The 12,718-nt window shown below is 42.3% G+C and overlaps 2 protein-coding genes across 5 annotated transcripts; both read left to right on the top strand.

Annotated features, from left to right (window-relative positions):
• The first annotated feature begins 26 nt into the window (after positions 1-26).
• On the top strand, positions 27-3,436 carry LOC100697831 (cornifelin homolog B). 4 transcript variants are annotated; one of them, XM_003457020.4, is made up of 4 exons: positions 27-159; positions 1,764-1,873; positions 2,624-2,778; positions 2,890-3,436. In XM_003457020.4, exons 2-4 carry the CDS (start codon positions 1,771-1,773, stop codon positions 3,010-3,012), a joined length of 381 nt encoding a protein of 126 aa, XP_003457068.1. In that variant the 5' UTR covers positions 27-159; positions 1,764-1,770; the 3' UTR covers positions 3,013-3,436. The 4 variants fall into 4 exon arrangements, with proteins under 4 accessions (XP_003457068.1, XP_005461842.1, XP_005461840.1 ...); XM_005461785.3 differs by having other exon boundaries at positions 2,624-2,791; XM_005461783.4 differs by lacking the exon at positions 27-159 and adding an exon at positions 684-919.
• A 541-nt stretch (positions 3,437-3,977) lies between these two features.
• nhp2 (NHP2 ribonucleoprotein homolog (yeast)) lies at positions 3,978-7,229 on the top strand. Its single transcript, XM_003457021.4, has 4 exons — positions 3,978-4,282; positions 4,903-4,972; positions 5,071-5,176; positions 6,836-7,229. The coding sequence occupies exons 1-4, from the start codon at positions 4,120-4,122 to the stop codon at positions 6,959-6,961; spliced, it is 465 nt and encodes a 154-aa protein (XP_003457069.1). The 5' UTR covers positions 3,978-4,119; the 3' UTR covers positions 6,962-7,229.
• The last annotated feature ends 5,489 nt before the right edge of the window (positions 7,230-12,718 follow it).

Genomic DNA, 12,718 nt, shown 5'->3' with positions numbered 1-12,718 from the left:
ACACATTTTAAATGAACGAGATGAGACCTCTCCACAGATTTATGTATTAAATCTAAAAGTATGCAGGTGAGTCAGCAGGCCCCGCCCACCTGAACTCGTTCATCAGGTTTATCCGAAACCTTCATCTCTCCAATCAGAGCGACCACATCAGTCACACAGGTAAGATGATCACACTCTGCTTTTATATCATCTCATTATTGTTCAGGTTTCAGTCGCAGCAGCTGGGTTTGTTGGTTTGTGTGTGTGTTGGCTGGTTTGTGGGTCTGCTGCTCTTTGCTTCTTTGATGGTTTGAAACAGTTAATCTAACATTCCTGTCACGTTGCCTCACATGAATGTTGTTGTTATACCTTTAAATTGTTCCCTGAGCAGCTGGTGGAACTCCACACCAAACTCCATGCAAATATTGTCTTATTTTACCCATGTCTGTGTACATCCACTGATCCCAGTCTTGGCTTGGTGATGATGACTGTAGAGCGTGTGATGAAATATTTGGTATTTTCATTTATCCTCACTGCGTCCACAGGATACAAACGGGGGGGATTCTCTGTAGTTCTCACTCTGGGTCAGCACACCTGAATCACATGATTCGTTCATTACCAGGCCTCTGGAGAACTTCAGGACATGTTGAGGAGATAATTTAGTCATTTAAATCAGCTGTGGTGGATCAAGGACACTCGAGTCCTGGTGTAGACGGTGATGAGAACTCAGTTACACCTCAAGCTTCATGTTTTCTCAAAACTCAGCAGCAACATTTGGATTTGATAAGACTTTAATGTTGTTTGTGTGAATTGTGTACATAGTTTAACGTAACCTCATATTTCCTGTTTGTAAAATATCAAAGTAAAAGCTTGAACTCGTGATAGCTGCGTGATCATTTCAAAATAACAGGAAGTGGACCTGACTCTTTGGACCGTGGAGGTTTGTTTCTACTGTACATCTTCTCTCCTCTGTGGCTGCGTCGCGCTGTTAGTGCCGACTTTCTCGGATGTTTCTTGTTGTTGTTTCTCCCGTTGCTCACGCGGCTCTCTGCATTCCTGTAACAGTGCAGTTTGTAGATAAAGTCTCAGTGCTGGTTTCTGTGGGACTTTATCAGTGCGTCACATCTCTGTGAACGAGTTTTGGTCCACTCTTCTTTACAGCTGCAGGTCATTGAGGGTCGCAGCATCCATGCACAGCTCTCTGAGCTCTGATCTTTGGTTCAGGTGCAGCTTTGCAAACCTAAGTCAAGCTGGCGTGCTCTTTCACCTGGCAGCTCTTCCAACCACGCCATACTTTTCCATCCATTCATTTCCTGCCACCTGTGTCCGGATCGTGGCAGCAGCTGTCTAAGCCCAGGCTTCCCTCGCTCACACCAGCCAGGAGCTGTGATCCCGGCTCTGTCCTGGGGCCTCCGTCAGTACGACGTGCTTCAAACGCCCAGCAGGAGCCCAAACCTCCTCGACTGGCTCCTCTCGATGTGGAGCAGCGGTTCAGGTTGGAGCTCCTCACCCTCACCCTAACTCTAGGAGAGGATTCGATCTTTTTCTCATGTCCTGTCATGAACTTTGAACTTTGACCTTTACCCTGCTAACTCAGGGAGGCAGTGACCCATGTGAATAACTTGTACTAATGCACACTTGTGATGATTATGGAATCTGTTAATAAATGACCTTTATAACTTTCACTAACTGGAATCTTCACTGAGCTGTCTGCTGCAAACAGCTGATCACTAACGACCGGGTGCCACAGGTGTGACTGAGTCCAGGTGTTTGTGTGTCGTCAGGTGAACAATGAGCCAGCCGGTGATGACGCAGCCTCAGCAGCTCTTTGTTTCCTCGCTGGAAGCTGATTGGGCTTCAGGGATCTGCGACTGCTGCGATGACAAGAAGCAATGTAGAGTAACACACACGCTTCATCCAATCAGAGCGGACTTTACTGATCCCACACCGACACTCGGGACCAGACTAACAGCTGGACACGAGCATGCAGCTGACGCTTTAACAGCTCATAAGAATTATTATAAGAATCTAATTGAACATAGACAAACAGACTTGTTCTTTAATTTATCAGTTTTCACAGAGACAACATCAGCTGTCATCTGTTTTCCTTTGATTTTAAATAAGTTTATTGTTTTAAATACATCAGAAAATAAAGAGCGCTGAGGTCACATGTTCATTCATTCAGACTGAATCTGTTTAAACCTAAAAATGTCCCACAGCTGCTAAGGCTCTGCACCAAACTCCATTCAAAAAGCATCAAATTATCATCAGTGTGTGTGACGTGAATCCATCCAAAGACTAACACATCAGCTGATGTTGGCTTGGTTTTACTCACATCTTTAAAAAACAAACACATCGTCTGAACCTAAGTAGTGACTGCAAGTGTAAACAATACGTTTATTTGTTAAACAGAAGAAAACAAAATCATATTTTATGATTGAACTTTTTTTTAATCAATTATAAAGAAATTAATTCATTCCTGTTGTGTAATATTAAACATTTAACTGAAGTGATGCTGTTTTTATTTTTGTTATTTATAGTTTGCAATTTGTTGCTTTTTTTTTCAGTTTTTTGTGTTACTTTGTTTCATGTTGTTATTCAGTTTGTTTTTGACGTTGTGTTTGTCGTCTGCTGTCGTTCCCAGGCTGCTTTGCCTTCTGGTGCTGTCCCTGCTTCGCCTGTCGAACCACCAAACAGTTCGGTCAGTGTCTCTGTCTCCCCCTGCTGGACGTGTTCGGCTGCGTCCATCCCATCACGATGTCCATCAGGGTGTCGTTGCGTCAGCGCTACGGCATCAAAGTACGACCACGAGGTGGCGCTGAGACGCTCGTTTGGTTTGAGTTAGCAGCCGCTAAGCTAACGTTAGCCAGTGTGGCTCACTTTGTTTGTTCGTTCGTTTGTTTGTTTCAGGGGAATCTCTGTACCGACTGTTTGTGCTCCACCTTCTGTCTGCCCTGCGTTTGGTGTCAAATGGCCACCGAGATGAAGAAGCAGAAGCTCCCCACCATGTTCAGTGACATCATCAGCCAGTGATGATGTCATCAGCATGAAGTCATTGCCCCAGACCGGCCCGTCACAGCCCAGCTCCGCACCAGCAGAAATCAATAATCAATGATCATCAGTGTTTACTGCATTTATCACTTATTTGTTTTTAACAAATCTGTTGTTTTGTTCTGTTGTTCATCTGTTTACTCGATTTAAATGGTTGTTAGCTTAAATTCATTAAAATTAAATTCATGCTTGTGACTGAGCTTAAAGATGAATCGAGACTGTGGAGAGAAGCTCAGCTCAGATCTGATATTTAATCAATGCACAAATATTCAGTTCGTGTGAGCTTTGGAAGGTGATTTCAGGATTCAGAATTTACATGAAATCATTTAAATGATTTTACACAATTCAAGTTTGGCTTCTAGCCAAATTCATTACTGACAAAATAAAAACCTTTAACTTTAAAAAATGGAAATTGTATTTAACCTTTTTTTTAATTTCTTCCAGATCAAATGTAATTAAATAAATACTCTGAATAATGTGTCTGTGTATGTGGAATCAAAAGCATTCATTACTTTTCATTTAGCAGTTTTTCATTTTATTGTCGTGTCACTTTGCAATAAAACCTGATCATTAAGTTTATAAGGAAATATTAATAACGAACTCTCTTCAGATCATTCTGATGAGCAATAATTAATTTTAGTGCGCGTTTGTTTGTTAGCTTCATGTAATGAAAGAAAACTGTCGAGTGTCCACACAGTGAAGCTGGTTTTTAGGTTTTAGGGGGAAATTATTTCCTTCTTGCCGAATCCAAAACTTTCCACTTAAACTTTCACTTTTTTAAATGTTATTATTTATCTCTTTATAAACATAGATATAGATATATATTTACGCTGAATATTTCTGAAGTGTCAGTAAAATTCTGACTAAACCTAAAAAATGAAGTTTGGTATTTTATTTTGAAGGGAGGTGCTGCCGCTGCCCTCCGGGCCGCTGGTGGCGCTGTTGTGGTTCAGCGTTTTCACAAACAGCAGAGAAAGAGGCTTGAAACACGTGTGGGGTCTTTTCTGTGAGCGTGTTGTGATCAGCAGGCAGGAGTCCGAGCAGAAAACAATCAAACGGGTATCGATTACCAGTGATTATCGATCAAAAATGACGAAGGTGAAGAAGGAGAAAGTTTCGGAGGAGGGAGAAGAAGCCGGTACCGGGGGCACCGAGAGGTCGTACCAGGAGCTGATCGCTCACCTGAACCCGATCGCTCAGCCGCTGGCCTCCAAAAAGCTCAGCAAGAAGCTCTACAAATGCGTGAAAAAAGGTGAGAAGAAGAAGAATCCCGCTAACGGCCGGGAAATGTTGGAGATTACTGTTCTGTGGCGCCGAACTCTGTTTAAAAATTCACGAATTTAACGATTTCTTTCTGCTCTGCAGTTGTTAGAGTCGATGCAGGACTTTAAATAAGAAAGTGTTCGAGTCGTTTGAAGCCTCTGGTTAATTCGGCCGTAAACACGTCGCTTATAGATGCACAGTTTGTAATCTATTGGTAATTTTCTGTGGAAAATCAGCGGCTGTTTGTACAGCTTCATCCTCAGTGAAAGGTTCAGTCAGACCCGCTTCCGGTTTCACTGGGCGTTTTAAAAGGCAGCTGCATGTGCTTTTATTTTGATGCTTAGCAGAAGTGTTTTTAGTATGTGAGGAAATCTCCTTCACAGTTTGGTTTGGGAGGGAACTTTTGTTGTCGGGAATCATGTGAACGATGTGTTCACACTGCAGATGTTAAAGCTTTAAACATCCAGATGTGCTCCTCCTGACTTTAAATGCAGTTTGCAGCTGGTCTGGGCTTGAAGAAGGCGCAGAGCCTTCATGTTGCACTTGAGCTTAAAACTGCAGGTTTTTGACTGGAGTCTGGTTTAATGTGTCTCTGCTTCTATCATCCAGCCGCCAAAGTGAAGAACATCCGACGAGGAGTCAAAGAAGTTCAGAAGTTCATCAACAAAGGAGAGAAAGGGTGAGTCGCTGCTGCTGCACCTTTCAGCACGTCCTCGGGTGTGTCCAGGTGTTCGTGACGATCACAGGTGTATTTATGTGTTTCTGATGTGTCTGCAGCATCGTGGTGCTGGCGGGCGACACGCTGCCCATCGACGTCTACTGCCACCTGCCCGTCATGTGTGAGGACAGAAGCCTGCCGTACGCCTACATCCCGTCTAAAGTGGTGAGTGACAGTGGACAGGTGTGCTGAAGGTCTGTCACCTGATGGGGGCGGGCTCTGAACGCGTTGCTCTGTGAAAGTTGGATGGGCGTGGCTGAAACTCAGTCTGTGCTTGCAGAGCGCCGCTCACACAGCATGTGTGTGCACTGCTCGCTGCACTCTCCTCAGCGCAGCAGGAAAACGTTACTGCGCGCACAAACAGTCGACACCAGTGTGTCTCAGAGCGCTGTGTGTGCCACGCCCTCTGTAACAGCAGCTTAGCAAAAGTTGATTCTGTTCATCTGGATGTTTTCAGTGGGAGAAAGGTTTCATCATCATCAGGTGACTTCTTCAGTCTCAGCTGACTGCAGGTTTCCCCAATCTTATAAACAGTACATTTGCATAATGACTGAAACCAGCCCACTGAAGGAACAATGTGCTGGGAGGTCAGTTCCTTCATCATAATTATGCAAATTCTCATGACCACTGATCAGCGGCCATGAGCACCACTGAAAACGCTACGTCCAGAATCAACTTTTGCAGATTTACTTACCTGGATGATTGAGCGTGCATCGAGACGTTTTCAGTAGAAAAGCTTTCTTGCATGCAGATCAAACCACCAACCTTCTGATTAGTCGATGACCTGCTGAGCTTCAGCCAATCAACTAACGAACGTCTGATCATGTGAGACGTGAGCACGCGTCAGCTTCAGACTCTTATTTTCAAATCTTTTGTGATTTCCTGACTTTTAGTGTTGGGATAATTTCTCTTATTTTGAAAAGTCTGTGTGCTTCCAATTCAGTTTTATTTATACAGCAACAAATCACAACAACAGGCTTTTCAGGGAGTTTTTAGGACATCCTGATAATAATGAATTACAGTAGTCCAGCCTGGAAGTAATAAATGCATGAACTAGTTTTTCAGCATCACTCTGAGACAGGATATTTCTAATTTTAGAGATGTTGCGCAAATGGAAGAAAGCAGTCTTACATATTTGTTTAATATGTGCGTTGAAGGACATGTCGATGGGCGATCGTGGCTCAAGAGTTGGGAGTTCGCCTTGTAATCGGAAGGTTGCCGGTTCGAGCCCCGGCTGGGACAGTCTCGGTCGTTGTGTCCTTGGGCAAGACACTTCACCTGTTGTCTGCTGGTGGTGGTCAGAGGGCCCGGTGGCGCCAGTGTCCGGCAGCCTCGCCTCTGTCAGTGCGCCCCAGGGTGGCTGTGGCTACAATGTAGCTGCCATCACCAGTGTGTGAATGGGTGGATGACTGGATGTGTAAAGCGCTTTGGGGTCCTTAGGGACTAGTAAAAGCACTATACAAATACAGGCCATTTACCATTTTACCATTTACCATGTCCTGGTCAAAAATGACTCCAAGGTTCCTCACAGTGTTACTGGAGGCCAAGGTAATGCCATCCAGAGTAAGAATCTGCTTAGATACCATATTTCTAAGATTTTCAGGGCCGAGTACAATAACCTCAGTTTGATCTGAATTAAGAAGCAGAAAGTTAGCGGCCATCCAGGTCTTTATGTCTTTAAGACATTCCTGCAGTTTAACTAATTGGTGTGTGTTACCTGGCTTCATGGATAGATAGAGCTGCGAGTCATCTGCATAGCAGTGAAAGTTCTGACTTTAAAATCTTTTTTTATTTCCTGACTCTTATTGTGAAACTCTGTTCCAGGACCTGGGTTCCTCTGCGGGCTCGAAGAGGCCGACCTGCGTCATCCTCATCAAACCTCATGAAGATTACCAGGAAGCGTATGACGAGTGCTTGGAGGAAGTTTCCAGCCTGCCCAAACCCCTCTGAAGCCCCCACCCCTTCATAAGCCCCACCCCCAAAGGAACAGTTCTTCCTCCAGCTGTGCTAACAGTTTCCATCCACTGCCAGTGTTTGTGCTAAGCTAGGCTAATCCAGCAGGAGGATTTAAATCCAGACCAAACAGACTTCAGATAAAGAACGATGTTGATGTTTGAGTGAAAAATGTTTAGTATAATCGATGTATTGATCTGTGATCAGGTAAAGGCAGATGTTTCACAGATGTTTTTGTTTTTTCTTATTAAAGTCGTTAACGCTGTGACGCGTCTGAACTCGTTCCTGCAGCCGCACAAACATCTTCACTTTTACACTTGATGGATCACGTCGTCTCCTCTCCTTCATAAAGGATGCTTCAGTGTCTCCTCAGCTAAAGGAGGCAATGAAGGAAGCACTGAAGCTTCCTCAGAATGAGACTTAACAGCTGTTTGAAACGTTACCTGTGAAACACGAACGTGAGCTTTAATGAAACAGGTTCAGTTATTATATTTAGACGAGGACGTGCTGAAATGAACAAAAGGATCTAAAAATTATTTATTACAACATTTTTATTTTTTACATTTCATAAAATCTGAACTTAAAATTACATTGTTCTAGGGCTGCTCAATTGATCGAATTTTAATCGTGATTACGATCTGGGCTTTCAACGATCATTAAAAATGACTGAGCCGATTATTAGCTCCTCCTCTCGCGCTGCTCCGTGTGGCAAATCGAGCGCACCTCTCTGCGTTTCGAACACGCGTCACAACAATTAAGAGGACCCGAGGGAAGCTCGGAAAGCTAAGCAGAAGTTATTTGGAGAGGAGAGGATAACGGCTGCTGAAGAAAGAATGCCGCTGGTTGAAAAGAGGTAAAACGACTTCAGTGGTGTGGAAACATTTTGGGTTCACGGACTCAGACGTGGATCAAGTAGACATAGTGTGGAAACTTTGCTACGGTGTCGTAGCTGCACCACAGAGCAACACTACAAATTTATTCAATCATTTGAAGACCGCTCACAAAGTGACGATCAAACAATGAAGGAACATAGAGAAAAACTCTTGACAACACCTGCTTCATCCTCACAGACCTCCATTCACGCTACCCTGTACAACGCGACTAAATATCCCACCAGCTCCCAGAGACACAAGGAGATAACAAACGCGGTAACGTTTCCCTCACCAAAGACCACTGCTCAATTAACACAGTGAACAACCAGTATTATGCAGTATTTTGAAGTTCACTAAGCATAAATGTTTACATTTTTCATTTATTTTTTATATTGCAAATATTTGCACTGTTATCAGTATTTGCACACTATTTTATATTATTTTTTGACATCTTTAAAGCCATTATTCAATACATTGTTATTGTTAAATAAATATCGTCAAATAATCGAGATCTCAATTTCAGTGAAAATAATCATGATTATCATTTTTGCCGTAATGGAGCAGCCCTACATTGTTCAACATACTTTCTCTAATTGTTAAATTATTACAACATACATATCTGTATTTGATTATATATGTAAACAATATTGAATTAAAAGGTAATAAAAGTTTAGGAATAGTTAAAATTTCTGATTTTCTTAAATGTTTTTTTAAGGTATTATTTACCTGCTAAAGTGTAACAACAATAATACTGATGATGATGATGATGATGATCTGTATCTGTGCTGATCAAAAATCAGTTTTTCTTATAATAATAATAAATTTTATTTCTAGGCGCCTTTAAGACCTCAAGGTCACCTTACAATAACAACAGCAGCAATACAATATAAAAAATAAAAAATAAAATTTAGACATAAGGTAAAAAAAACAGAAGTATGAAAGCTGAGCGAGGTGAAGATGGACTAAGATCAGCTGTACGCAGCTCTGAATAGATGAGTTTGAGACGTGATTTAAAAGTGAGGGAGAGTTTGTGGTCTGGAGATCTGATGAAGGTGCATCCAAAGTCTCGGACCAGAACAACTCTGAGTCCCACGGTGCTCAGGCGAGCAGGTGGAGCAGACAGAAAGGTGGAGAAGAGCGGAGTGTACGAAGGAGTGGGTATGTGTGGAGCTGTTTAAGAAGAGCTGTTCTATGTTCAGTGGATCTAGTTCTGGAAATAATACGAGCAGCTGTATTTTGAACTAACTGCAGTTTATGGAGAGATTTATGAGGCAGACCATAGAGAAGAGAGTTACAGTAATCTAGACCAGATGTGACAAGAGCATCAACCAGCATGGCAGTACTGCTTGGAGGCGGTTAATATTATGGAGATGAAAGTAGGAAGGCTGAGTGATATTATTTATATGTGCTGTGAAGGACAGAGTGCTGTCGAGGATGATACCAAGACCCTTAACCTGAGGGGAGGGCGTGACAACAGAGTGATCAATGGATAAAGTTCTGGTTGGGACTTTGGTCAGTCAGTATCTGGTGCCTATTAAAATGAATTCTGTTTTATTGCCATTAAGTTTAAGAAAGTTGTGAGTAAACCAGAGCTTGATTTCACTTAAACAGTCAGAAATGGCCGTGTGCTGGAGAGTAGCTGTGGTTGCTTCTGATTCGGCTGAAGGTAAACAAACAAATCCGATCACCTCGATTGATCAGTTATAATTTGATCTGCTGAATCAGTAAATTAAGACTGAGTGTGAAACAGCTGTGCAGGGAAAACATCTGGAACACGTGGCTCAAGTTCAGCTGCTGCAGGTCTGCGGTGCAGCCACACGGGGGCAGCAGCGCCACACACAGGCTGTTACTGCAGCGCAGAGACTGTGTTTGTGTTCATGTCAAAGTTAAACATGGAGCAGCTTTGTTTATTTATGCAGCCTTGGTTTGTTACAGCAGCTCGATGATGAGCGACAGTGAAGCAACATGAAAGAGTCCTCTCATCAATAATCAATAAACACACTCATTGATCCACAGCTGAGACCCCCAAAGGCTTTTATTTTGAAGGTAAATTTGATAAGATTGGCTCCAGCACTGAACCAGACTGTGTGTGTGTGTGTGTGTGTGTGTGTGTGTGTGTGGCATGTATCACAGCACACACACAGCATTTGTAAGCAGATTCAGTCATGTGGACACTCTCACTTCACTAACTATTATTATTATTGTTGTTGTTATTATTTATATATTTGTGTTTTAGGCTACGTCCACACGTATCCGGGTATTTTTGAAAACACAGATTTTTCTGTGTGTTTGCACCTTTCGTCCACACGTAAACGGCGTTTTCGGTCACTGAAAACAGAGATTTCTAAAAACGCCTGCCAGGGTGGATATTTTCGAAAGCTCCGTTTGTGCATTTACGTGTGGACAAGAAAAATGGAGAAAACGCAGCGTCAAAGGTGTGCGCCTTTTATGACGTCACACTGTGCGCCACGTTATTGTTTCGGTGAAATGAATTTCTACAATACTGTTACTGCTAATTGTACTCTCTGCAGTGTTTACATGCTTACATATACACACACAGTTACTGTCCCTCCACACATACGACTCGGTTCTGCTTCTATGCGCCATCTTTGTTTACTATTTCCTACCGAGGCTTCTAGACTTCTGATTGGCCAACATTTCTACACGGTTAGGAATATATGGCCACCTGTTGCTTTGGCATGCTCCTAGCAGCGTTTTCCTTCATTTCTGCGTTTACGTGTGGACGGGATTATTTTTTAAAACGAAAATGGAAAATCTCCGTTTTCAAAAATACCCGGGTACGTGTGGACGTAGCCTTAAAAACATTTCACAAAAACGAGCAAAAGGACCTAAAAATGAGTAAAAAATACAAATAAATTTGATCCAAATTGAAGAAAGAATCAAATGAATATTTGAAGTTTAAAAAGCACAAACATTAAAGGGTGAGACAGGAAATGATGTCACAGCTGTTACATCATCAGCATCTAACTGGTGAGCTGGACCCGGAGCCATGTGCCAGGTCTGAAACAGGAGGACGGACACGTCTCCGGGGTCGTCTGTCACTGTGGGGTCAGTGTGGCACGGGCGCCTCAGCCACAGACTGTATATAAAAGATGGTCATCACCCGGTAACAGGCACGTGCAGAGGGGGGGGCGGAAGGGGCTTGAGCACCCGCCCCTTTCCTGATGGGTGCCCAAAGTGCCCTTTTGTTGAGGCAAATTTTTTTTTAATTTTTAATTATTTTTTTTTTAAATGTGTGTGTGCGTGCAGAGTCCTGTCTGTGCCCCTCAACAATAATATTTAACTATTAATCACAGTTTTGCTAAATAAAAGGATCTGGCTTGCATCAGTCACATGATCACCATTAACCAATGATCGCCCTTGACGGCAGAACGCGCTGGAACGAGCTCATAAAGAGCACGCGCATTTTTGCGGTCCGGAGCTGTAGGAGAAACACAAATTACCTCAGACACACAGACTGAGGCGACAGAACCAGTAAGTAGGTGAACAGCGCACACTGTAGTCTACAGCACACAGGAGTGTTAGCTTATCACGTACACGTTGGTAAGCTGTCTTGGGACAACTGACGAACTGAAACAAATGAGCGTGCTGTGTGTGCAACAGCGCGACAAACATTACCTGTCCTTTTATTAACTGCACAAGTAGTGCTGGTCACAGCTGCTGGCTCACTGGGTAAGGCTGTCATGGGTCTGTAGCTCTGTCACCGTGTTAGGGAACATATTTAGTTTTAAAGTAAGTTACAGGGCTTTTCCTGCCTTTCTGGAGGGATTATATTTCACTTAAAACGATCTAATATGCATGTCCACATAATAATGGATTATTATAATTATAATATTTTAAAAAACACGCTGTATTTTAAAGAACATACATTAAAAAACAGATTATATTAGATTTGTATTTTAAATAAGACAAAATGCTGATTTTACAGCAGCAAAATTATTGTATCTCTACAGTTTAAAAATGTAATAAGCTTTCTGCCTGCACAGAGTGGATAGTGAAACAAATGGAATCATCATAAATACATTATTATAAATTACTTTTTTCCCCTCATTGCTTTATTATTGTAGCTCTAGTAATAAATAATAAAGGAAGGATTCTGGATCAGCACCATGATGGAAACGTGCCCACAGTATATACAGTATTCTGAAGAAGGTCTAAAATGTCACTGTGTGTGCGTGCATGTGTGTGTTTTATGTATATGGATTTTTGAATTATTACTCATAATATAACATTGTCCAGACATGGCTGGTAAGGACATGAGGAGGAAACAGTAGGAGCTGTGTGAGGCTACTAAAGGCAGTGGATCCCTCAGCAGCTGGATTACAAAGAGCACAGGTAACATTAACACATGTACCAGTTGTTGGAGAGGTATTCCAGTATAAAAATAATAATAAGCACAACTGAAATGTTTTGCTTCTATAACATTTTTCTGTCATCATTTTATTATAGATTAAGTGTAAGAGTTGTTAAGTGTGGATAATTAAATAATAGTTTATTGCAATAGCAAGTTGTGCCTTGTTCTCAGATGGACAGCAAGTGGAGAGTGATAGATGAGATGAGGGGATGGAAGGAGGTAGAGAGGCAAAGAGTGATTCACAGGCAGGGTCTAGTTTATTTCTCAGTTTTTTGTTGCCTTATGGTTCCAAGTGCTGTCACCAATCTTTGCATTTTGTTATTATCTCATGACACTTGTTTAATCAGCTACCATCTCTCCTATGGACTTTTTAATGTCTACAGTCTCAGATCAACACAGCCCTGCCCTCCAGCACTATCAGCAGCAGGAGCAGCAGCAACCCCTCAACAGCAACATTGTACCCATCAGGTAAAACATAGGCAACGTTTGCTTTGCCTCACAACAGTG

The sequence above is a fragment of the Oreochromis niloticus genome, linkage group LG10, assembly GCF_001858045.2.
Source record: "Oreochromis niloticus isolate F11D_XX linkage group LG10, O_niloticus_UMD_NMBU, whole genome shotgun sequence".
Taxonomy (NCBI): domain Eukaryota; kingdom Metazoa; phylum Chordata; class Actinopteri; order Cichliformes; family Cichlidae; genus Oreochromis; species Oreochromis niloticus.
Note: the sequence above shows the minus strand (reverse complement) of the source record. Positions and strands in the feature narration are given on the sequence as shown.